The sequence below is a fragment of the Myotis brandtii genome, unplaced genomic scaffold (genome assembly GCF_000412655.1).
Source record: "Myotis brandtii unplaced genomic scaffold, ASM41265v1 scaffold125, whole genome shotgun sequence".
Lineage (NCBI taxonomy): Eukaryota > Metazoa > Chordata > Mammalia > Chiroptera > Vespertilionidae > Myotis > Myotis brandtii.
Genome location: NW_005354385.1, coordinates 10433208 through 10444164, shown reverse-complemented (window position 1 = coordinate 10444164; position 10957 = coordinate 10433208). Strand labels below are relative to the sequence as shown.

The window sequence follows — 10957 nt, the reverse complement described above, 5'->3', positions numbered from 1 at the left end:
TCCTCCCCGGCCCAAGCCTAAAGCCTCTGGCCAAGGTTTTAGGCCTGGGCCGGGGCACCCCCAGCTCCCGCCGCAGCCGATCGCTGGCTGGCTCCTCCCCGGCCCAAGCCTAAAGCCTCTGGCCAAGGGTTAGGCCTGGACTGGGGAACCCCAGCTCCCGCCTCAGCTGATCGCTGGCTGGCTCCGCCCTGGTTCCCCACCTCCGCTGCCATCAACAATCGCTGGCTGACTCCTCCCCGACCTAAGCCTAAAGCCTCTGGCCAAGGCTTTAGGCCTGGGCCAGGGCACCCCCAGCTCCCCTCCACCACCGCCATTTATGATCGCTGGCTGGCTCCACCCCGGTTCCCCCCGCCATCACTGCCATCAACCATCGCTGGCTCAGTGATCGTTGGCTGGCTCCTCCCTTACCCAGGCCTAAAGCCTCAGTCTGTGGCTTGGAGCCGACATATGCAAATCCGCCATCTTGGTTGTCAGTTAATTTGCATATACTCACTGATTAGCCAATGAAAAGGGTAGCGGTCGTACGCTAATTACCATGTTTCTCTTTTATTAGTGTAGATTGATTCATCATGAATGGAACTCTTCATGATGATTTTTTTCTCCCACCTCCCTTGATCTTACAATAAGTTTCCTCCATATTTTTACTTACAAAATTGCTTTGGAATTGTCCCCTAGCTGGATCATGTATTCCTTGGTAGAGTCTAAATGCCACGAGGGTGTGGATGGTGCCCACCTTCTCTGGCATCCCCCTTAGAGATTTGTCCTCGGTGCAACATTATACAAGCCAATCCATCTGGACCCAGTCTTTGAACCAATTTAGTAAAGCAACAAGAAACCAATTAGAAATGTATTTTCATTACCATCAAGCAAATGTTTGAAATGATGGTACCCACATATAAAGATGCTTTAAAATGGCAGGTTAAAAGGTGGTCATCATGAAGGTTTGGTAGATTTCTCATTGCTTAGTGTGTCACTCTGTTTTTTTGAGGAATAAAATTATTAATTATTCATTTGTTACTACTCCCTTTCTCTGCATTGTCTTGGTTTAATGCATGTGGAACTTACATAAGGGAGATATTTGTGAGCGAGGCTCTGACTCATCTAGACTAGTGCTTTTCTCTCTTTTGCTCCCCATCCTCTTCTATTTAATTACTAGGGAGTGAAGTAACTATAATTAGCAATGCAGCATTTTTCAGACCTCATTTTTGGGATTAACATATCCCCGCCCCCCCCCCCCATGGGGAATGCATCTCAATGGACAATCTCAAAAATTGGGAATGATCAAATAATAAGTGTTCCCTTATGATAAAAAATGTAAAACCTGCTCTTAAAATTAATATGCTAATCAGAGGTAACTTATCAAAATGTCTTTTTAACTGCACCATTGTCTCCTTCTACCATGACTCATGGAGTGTAGGCTACAGTTTTTCTTCATTTATCTCCTATGAAGATGACAATCAACATTTGACTTAGAAGACTATTTTACAAATGTTTGCTTTAAAAATTGCTCAGTGTTTTGGGAGGTCTTTCTGGATGGTGTTGCTAGCATTTTTCTAGCTGAGTAATCTTTTTTTCTTACTAACTTGTATCAGTAAATTTATTCACATGAAAAAGAAACATTACCCTTGTGTAATAAACATTCCTGAAAGCAGTAGCCTTCTCTCGAGCATTATTCTATTTTCAGGGTTGCTGACCTTTTGCTTCCTTATTGGTTGCCATAGTGATGATCTGAGCAATGCATAAGGGAGCTTCACTAAAATGAGGGAATCAATAAGCTTTTTAACTGTGATGTTTATATTGATAGTTCCTTATAACATGTATCAAAATAAAATTTACCCATATAAATGTATCCAATAGTGGGATTTTATTAAAAAAAAACATGTTTAAATAGATGTTTATGTAAATTGCAAGTGATCGAGTGTATTCTGTGGCTTCCTTAGAATACTTTTGTGAGCACATAAACATATAGATAAAACTTGAGATGTAAATTTGAAAGATCCATGTGAAATGCTTAATAATGCTTTTATAAGCAAACTTCAGAAGTTGCAAGTGCCATGGTTAATGATTCTAAAGCAAAGTCAAGTTAGAAAACTCTTACCCTTTGTCGTAAGAACACTCAAGGCCAAGCTCTCCCTGTATGCCCCTGTACAACTTCTAATGATTTCACAGGAATCCTGAGACACGCAGGAGAAGGCAACCTGGTGATCTGCCAAAACGCAGGAGGCAAAGTAGAAGAGCATGAGTTATGTTTGTTTCCAAAGTTCACTTAACAGCTTTAAATCTTTTACTCATTGGTTGTAGCTAGACTACTATTTTTAGGATTATAATGAAACTTCTATGTACACAATTTTGAGGATTTTGATTATTTGTCCTTTAGAATTACATAACAATTGTTTTCAAATTATATTAATATATTCTGGTTGCAATGGTAAGTAAAATGTAATTACATTGCCGAAACCGGTTTGGCTCAGTGGATAGAGCGTCGGCCTGCAGACTGAAGGGTCCCAGGTTCGATTCCGGTCAAGGGCATGTACCTGGGTTGCGGGCACATCCCCAGTGGGGGGTGTGCAGGAGGCAGCTGATCGATGTTTCTCTCTCATCGATGTTTCTAACTCTCTAACTCTCTATCTCTCTTCCTTCCTCTCTGTAAAAAATCAAAAAAAATCAATAAAAAAAAATGTAATTACATTTAATACAAGTCTATGGTTGTCAGTTACAAAGAAGGAAGTCTGAGGAGTGACTTAATTCACAAGGTCCATTATCAAGGTAATTTGTCTAGACTCTAAGGTGCAGGTGTTATGCTATTGATTCCGATGCCTCCTGTCTAACTAACCCTCTCACTGGCCTATGCAGAGCAACTGGCGAGGTGCTAGGGGAGGGTGCAATTTGCTCAAGGCACAATAGCCACATATAACCTGCTTCTCTCTCTCCAAAGCCTGCATTTTTCTTCTCCTTGATGTTCGAGAACCTATAATTAGGTTAAGACTCCAGAATTATGTATCCCTATTCTATTAAATATACCCTAAGGTTTATTGAAAACAAAAATCAACATCCCCTGATGCTAGGACTAGAGGATAAAATTAAATTGATGCTGAGGCTGTCTGTAGTGCGTGAAAAAAACGAACTACGTGCTTATTTCAAGTGTCAAAATAACTTCTTGGAAAAACACAGGCAATATCTGACATCATAGATTTTTCACGTATCACTGTTTTTTTCTAAGTTAAAAAGATTTCTTAGATATAGGACGAACTTTAAAAAAAATTGGCTACATGTATTTTAAAATTAAAGTGCCAAATTTAATTATATCCTGATGTTATTTGGTTTCAACTATCATATTTATTTTTCTGAAATGAAAAATCTTATCCTTTACTTAATAAAAGTACAAAACTAGTAAAACTTCTAGTGACTCTGCTATTCAAGATCTACTTATTGACCATCTACCACTGTAAAATGGGACATCGTTGGGAACAAAGCAGGCAAAGTTCTTCCTTTCATGAAGCGTATGCTCTTTGGAGGAAATCAAATAATAGATAAATGAATATATGATGTGCCAGGTGGCAGTAAGATCCAGGAATTAAAATAAAACAGGAAAAGAGTATAGAGAGGGAATGGGGAATGAGAAGGAAGGACTATTTTAGATAGGGTTGTCAGCCAAGACCATCATTTCCTGCCAGGATTATTTCATTAGGTTTCTCATTTGTCTCTTCTTGTGCTCCTAGTGACTTCACATAGCAGCCACACAGAATATTAAGTTGGATCATATTTCACTTGCTCAAAATCCTGCAGGAGCTTCTACTTAGAATACAATTCCCAGTCCTTTGAGCCTGTAAGACCCCACATGCCCTTCCTCTCTTTTCTTCCCTGGCCCCGTTTCTTTCTATCTGTCTCCTGGTCTACCTCACTCGAGGCCTAGGTTGTCCTGAACACACCAGTAGGTCTCTATCTCAGAGCACCTTACTCTTGCTGTCCCTCTGACGGAACACACTTCCCTGAGACACCTTCTGTGGTAGCTGTCAGAGCGGCCTTCTAGGATCAGTCTATCTAAAGTAGCGCTGGCCATCACACTGTCTCTTTCTTCTGCTTCCTTTATCTTCATAGCACTTATCTCCTCCTGCTGGGTGCGTGGAACATAAGTGTCACAAGAGCAAGGATTTGGTCTCTCTCACCACTGTATCTCCACACTTGGAATGGTGGCAACAAATTATTGCAGGAGCTCAGTAATTACTTGTGGCATGAATGAATATGAATGAATGTGCTCTAAGAATGGGCTGCTGGAAAATGGGGAGAAAATAGGAGAAAAATGTCAAATGCTTAGAGGTTTTAAAAAGGATCCCTGACCTGGCTGGTTTGGCTCAGTGGATAGAGCGTTGGCCTGTAGACTGAAGGATTCCAGGTTATTTCTGATCAAGAGCACATGCCTCGGTTGCAGGCTTGATCCCTGGCCCTAGTTGGGGCATGTGTGTGAGCCAACCAATTGATATGTTTCTCTCATATTGATGTTTCTCTCTGTCTCTTCTCTCTCTTCCACTCTCTAAAAATCAATGGAAAAATAGTCTTGGGTGAGGATTAACATAAATAAATAAATAAGCAAAGAAAGAAAGAAAGAAAGAAAGTAAGAAAGAAAGAAAGAAAGAAAGAAAGAGAGAAGGAAAGAAAGAAACCCCCGTGTGAGTGCTTTCCGTGGTCCTAATTCTGTCTCCATTGGCACCTGACATAGGTATTCCTAGCTGCAGCCTGACCTCAGCCTCCTTTCCCATCCTTGTATACAACACAGCGAGCCTTTGTCAACTGTCATCAGTGTACACTGCACATTACTGATGTGAAATGTTGGTGATCACATTTCCAATTTCTAAAATATTTTAAATGGGTTGATTGATGGTCATGTTCTTTTTAAACCGCAGCCTCACCAAATGCCCCCAAACTCGGACCCATGGAGCTGACCGTTGTTATTACTGTGCCAGTGTGCCTGCTGTCCGTGGCGGCAGTGCTGAGCATCTGGGCATGCCAAGGTCGACAGTGTAGCAACAGGAAGAAAAAGAGGCCGAATGTGGAGGAGCCCCTCTCTGAATGCAACCTGGTAAATGCTGGGAAAACTCTGAAAGATCTGATTTACGATGTGACCGCCTCTGGATCCGGATCTGGTATGTGCCCGTGGTCCATTTCTTAAGTGAGGAAACTCTTATTTAAATACTAGAGGCCCGGTACAGGGATGTGTGCACTGGTGAGGTCCCTCAGCCTGGCCTGTGCTCTCTTGCAATATGGGACCCCTCGGGGGATGTCGGACTGCTGGTTTTGGCCCGATCCCTGCAGGCCACCTAGGGGATGTGGCTGAAACCAGCAGTCCGGGGAGGAGCCCAAGCCTGGGCCAGGCGCCACACTGCTCCTGCTCATTCCAGCCCTGCTGACCTGCCGCCACTGCTTGGTAGCAGTCGTAGAGGTGGGCAGCGGCCGCTCACCAGCCATGAGCCTGGTGTCTGGCGCCCATCTGTCAGCTGAGTGGTGCTCCTGCTGTGGGAGCACACTGACCACCAGGGGGCAGCTCCTGTGTTGAGCATCTGCCGCCTGGTGGTCAATGCGCATCATACTAACCAGTCGTTCGGTCACTTAGGCTTTTATATATATAGATAAATAAAAACAGCTCTAGCCAGGTGGCTCAGTTGGTTGGAGCATTGTCCTATACTAGTACACCAAAAAGTTGTAGGTTTGATCCTCAGCTGGGGTGTGTATGGGAGGCAACCGATAAATGTTTCTCTCTCTTCCTCTTCTCTCTCTAAAATAAATAAAAACATACCTTGCGTGAGGGTTAAAAAGTAAAGAAACCAGTAAAAACAATTTTTAACAAAAAAGGACCCCAATATGAATTCTGTCATTTCAAATGCTTCATCTGGTACATGCTAAGTTCTGACATAGAAGTTAATTTTAGGATTAGAAGAAGAGAAAAAACCGTCATGGCCTAAAGAATTAAGTCTTTTCCATTGGCTTTTGAGCCTTTAGGTATTCAGATTCTCATTCTGGCAGAATTCCTGAAGCATGAAAGAGTCTCTCTGCTCTCCCCTCTCCATTATGATGAGGAAGAAAAATTATTGCCCTCCTGGTAATGGTTCATGTGCACAAAGGAGTTACTATATCTAAGGAGCTGAGTTCTGAGCAAGAGAACTCAGTTATGCAAAGTGATGTACTTAGAGCACCTTCGCTTGTGGTTATGAAGGTCTTCTGAATCTGTAGGTACCCCTGGGATGTGTGGGGGAAGTTCCCAGGGAGCTGACCTGAAATTAAAATCAAGACTATGTTCTTAAAGCACAGAAACGAAAGATGAAAGGGAAGAGCAGAGCATTGGTGTGCTGGCTTTTGCTGCTGAGGTTGTATGATAATTCTCTTCCTCTTTAATGGAACTCCAGGACCTGCTGACACAACTCAAGTACAGGGCTGTGTTCTGGCCTAATGAGCCTTTCTCATAGCACAAAGCGTCTGAGGGCTTTGTGGGTTTCTGGTGATAGAGCGGAGTTTAACAAACTCCCGAAGGGGCAGCAGGCTCCCTGCCCTCATGTACATGTCCAGAAATCCTGTCAGCATGCGGTGCTGCCGAAATGTGGACTAGGGTGAGGCTAGCTGAGCCATGTCAGACGCCCCTGCATCCCCCCTTGCTTTGGAAGGATTATTAAGGATGATGACCCCAAACATATTTCAAGGAGCACACAGACAGACACAGTTAACAGGGGTAAACAAGAGAGAGGCACTGGCATCTATATGAGCATCATATGTAATATGATATAGCTATGGACTCACCACAGAGTCCAGAAAAGAGAGGCCTGATCGTGTCACCCAGGGAACCCAGGTAGTTGGCTGCTTCTGGGGCAAGATTGCCTGCCCTCTCACTGACCAACATCTCAACGTTTACACCCTCACTGCACAGATTAGGTGGCGTATGTCCAGGGGAGGAACGTTGGCAACGTGTCTCCAAACAACAAAGTTTATAAAACTGAAATCCAAATCAATTTATTGGCTAGAAAGATGGTATTCTTTCTTTAAAAGTAAAACTTGTTCAGTTCACTACTTTTTTCTTCCTTGAGTATTACATTTTGGGGCCCATTGTGCCCTAATATTTTGAGCGCTGGCAACAGTGTAGGCACAGAATATGTGCACAGAGAGCTCTGATTTGTGCCAAGTTCCTTGGAACCTTAAATAATTTCTTCACGAGGTTCAAGTGATTAAATAACCGTCTACTTAATTACCACCCAGACATTTCAGTTCACCCGTGTTAGGTTGAAATGTGTATTTTGGAGCAACTCTGAATATGTTTAATATGACCAAGGATTTTCCTTTCAAATAAACGTTCTAGAGATTTTATAACTGGAGACTGTATATTTAATTTAACAAAGTAGTCATGAGCCAGGACATACAATGAAAAATTAACATTCAGTTTTTTTGCTCCTTCTGTGCGTCTCTAAACCCGAGTCTGGATTTATTGACTGCCGGACTCTCTCCTCTTTAGGTTATCCTAAAAAGAAAGCTGTAAATGTACCCGTGCAGGGATGACTTTTGTAATGCACAATTCGAAAGAGCTTTAGGCACTGTTCCCCTAGGCCAGCTGCATATACGTCCTTGGCAGTGACCACTGGCTAAAGTAAGTGAGGGCAGCACTGCCTTTCATAAGCAGAGCTGGTTTGTCTGCAGCAAGGCTTCTGCCACAAAAGCTCCCTCCCCCAACCCTCCCTGCAGAGGGGATCGGCGGTTCTGCTTCTCTTAATTGGCCGGTGACCTTAAACGAGAGGCAACTTTGTCAAGTGCTGAGAAACAAAAATTGTGAAGCTTATCCTTGACCTGGTCAGGGACCAATTTCAAAGAGACGTAATGCCTGCGAGAGAGGAACATGGACTGCTGTGTTCCTGGGCTGTCTCTGAGAGTGGACAGTGTCTCAGTGGCTTCTAAGAGACTGGATAGGCTGCTGCTTTGCTCTCATGATAGAGCACTTCTGTCTGACGGTGACATGAAGGTGCCATGTTCCATCAGACATGTTCCATCAGACAGGCATCTGCTCCTACAACCCCCATGAAAAAGAATAAAATGAACCAGGAGGAGAAATCTGACGGTGACATGAAGGTGCCATGTTCCATCAGACAGGCATCCGCTCCTACAACTCCCATGAAAAAGAATAAAATGAACCAGGAGGAGAAGCAACATCCATGTATCTTCAAACGAAATCTCTAAGTGGACAACCCAAGAATTAGATTATCTTGGGGGGCTGCTTTGAATGATACCGAGGCAACTTTCATTGAGTTTTACAGTCTCAACTTAATTGCTGTACTGAGTACCTTAGGTCATGTCTTACTTTGTCCCTGGTGTGTGGCACTGATTGGGTGCTTGATCAATTTTCAGTTTGAAAGCATTGGCTTATCTAGTTCTCTAACCAAATATCGTTGCATTGTTGTTGGTAACGATTGTTGGTGGTGATGTTTTTGTGAGTATGTGTGTGCATGTCGGGGAAGGGAGGAGAGAGATTGAGGTTGAGATTTGGCTTAATAATTGTTAGTACAACTTTTATTGTGTGTGGTCAAATGGTAAAACTGACTGTAGCCTACAAAAATAGCCCATATAGTTTGCTGCTAGCAATCTTCCCAGCAGGGGAGAAATGCATCTTATCCACTAAATCAGTGGTTCTCAACCTGTGGGTCGCGACCCCTTTGGCGGTCGAACGACCCTTTCACAGGGGTCGCCTAAGACCATCCTGCATATCAGATATTTACATTACAATTCATAATAGTAGCAACATTACAGTTATGAAGTAGCAACAAAAATAATTTTATGGTTGGGTCACAACATGAGGAACTGTATTTAAAGGGCCAGAAGGTTGAGAACCACTGCACTAAATGGTGAGAAAGCAAGAATCTGGACCAGCCGTGGGCAAACTACGGCCCGCGGGCAGGATCTGGCCCGTTTGAAATGAATAAAACTAAAAAAAAAAAGACCGTACCCTTTTATGTAATGATGTTTACTTTGAATTTATATTAGTTCACACAAACACTCCACATCCATGCTTTTGTTCCTGCCCTCCGGTCCAGTTTAAGAACCCATTGTGGCTCTCGAGTCAAAAAGTTTGCCCACCCCTGATCTGGACTGAAGACCAGTGTTTTGGTTGTAAATCTGCCTCCCCACTAACAGCTTATTCCTGGGCCACTTCGTGATTACTGCCCCCCCCCCCCCATTTTCTCTTTCCTAAAATGAATAAGTTGAATCAGATGATCTAAGAAGAACTTTATGGCTGTGGGGCTTTGTGACTAATTGTTGAGACCCATAATAGCAAACTTACAGTCTGTGCTTATTTATCCATAGTGGGTGGTTCTCATGAGGTTGAGAACATGTGACTACACCTTGGCTCATCTCAGGAGCAGAGGCGAGTCCTCCGGAGCTTGCGCAGTTGTTGCTCTGAGGGTTTCCCCACTATCGAGCACAGTGACAACTGCACATGACTCTCTAGATTAAATTCTACTGGAAACTCTTTATCTGTTTTCCTCTAATTATAAGAGTCATATACCCACTGTAGAAATTAAGAAAATGTACAATATTAGAAAGAAGCCTATCACAGTTCCCTTTGATGCCACTAAATAGAAGTAGCATTTAGTATATTTCCTTTTTCAGTCCTTTCCCTGTGCATAGTTTGAATAGCTAGGTACACTTACTTAAATGGATAGAATTTACTGTGCTATTTTATTTAACACAGCAAAAGCATTTAACCAAATCATTAGGACATACCTCTTTGTAAGCATTATTATTGGCTCTGAGTAATTTGACCTAAGACATAATATTAAGGACTAACTATTACTGAGTGTGTAATATGCTAGATACTGTGCTAAGAGCTTACCATGCTTGCTAATTCTCATAGTATCCCTATGAGATGAGGGATACTATTACCTCCTGTTTTTTAGACAAGGAAGGCAAAAATTAGAGAAGTTCAATAACTTGCCCATGGTTACCATGTGGCACAGCTGAAATGTGAAGCCAGGTTTTTCTTATTTGTGCTATTAATCTCTGCACTATCTATAATAATAAAAGCATAATATGCTAATTAGACCGGATAGCTGAACGACCTTCCGGACGTCATTAAGGACGTCCTTCCAGACGAAGCCACTGCAGCGGGGGGCCAAGGCAGAGGCAATTAGGGGCAATCAGGCAGGCAGGCAGAGTGGTAAGGGGAGATAAAACAGGCAGGCAGAGTGGTTAGGGGCAATCAGGCAGGCAGGCAGGCGAGCTGTTAGGAGCCAGCAGTCCCAGATTGCGAGAGGGTGCAGGCCGGGCTGAGGGGATCCCCCCCTTCCCCCCCACCCCTGCACGGGCCTCTAGTATTTAATAATTTTCTATTATCAGACACCTTTCCTTATTTTTCCTATAAATAATAATATGTTAAACATTTTGACAGAAATTTTGCAATTACATTGAATCTTTGGGATAGAATTATAGAGGTAGAGTTATTGATTCAAAGAATCTAAATATTTTACATGCACTTAGAATATATTTTCTTTGATTTCTTTTATTCTGCAGAAAATATCCATTTGATATTTTCTATCATTGCATCTTGCTTTTAGATAACATGATTATCTTATTTGATTGTTGAATTTGATTCTTCACTTTCCAATTTTAATTTGTTTTAAAAAAAATTCTCAAAGAATTCTTCTGCATTCCCAGTTGTACTAGGAACCAATATATTTTATTTTAAAGGCTAACAGCATTTCTTATACTTTTGTGTACTTAGTAATCTGACTAAGGATTTAATGTACAAATCAGGGAATTCAGCAGCAATTCTAGAAAGATCAGACATCTGCAGCAGCAGGCTATATCTAAGAAATTTGTATTTATGAATAGGAGAAGAGAAAGTCATATTAAGAATTTGGAATATGTTTTTCGCATGCTTTGACATTAAAGTTTTGGTATAAAGGTGCTTATTTCTTCAACATCAATAAAA

At 42.2% G+C, this 10957-nt stretch overlaps 1 protein-coding gene across 1 annotated transcript in view; it reads left to right on the top strand.

Annotated features, from left to right (window-relative positions):
- Window positions 1-10957, top strand: part of ACVR1C (activin A receptor, type IC) — a 42665-nt gene that overhangs the window by 15932 nt on the left and 15776 nt on the right. Inside the window, exon 2 of the mRNA XM_005859330.2 lies at window positions 4902-5141. Coding sequence (XP_005859392.1) covers window positions 4902-5141 — 240 coding nt within the window. The remainder of the gene's footprint in view (window positions 1-4901; window positions 5142-10957) is intronic.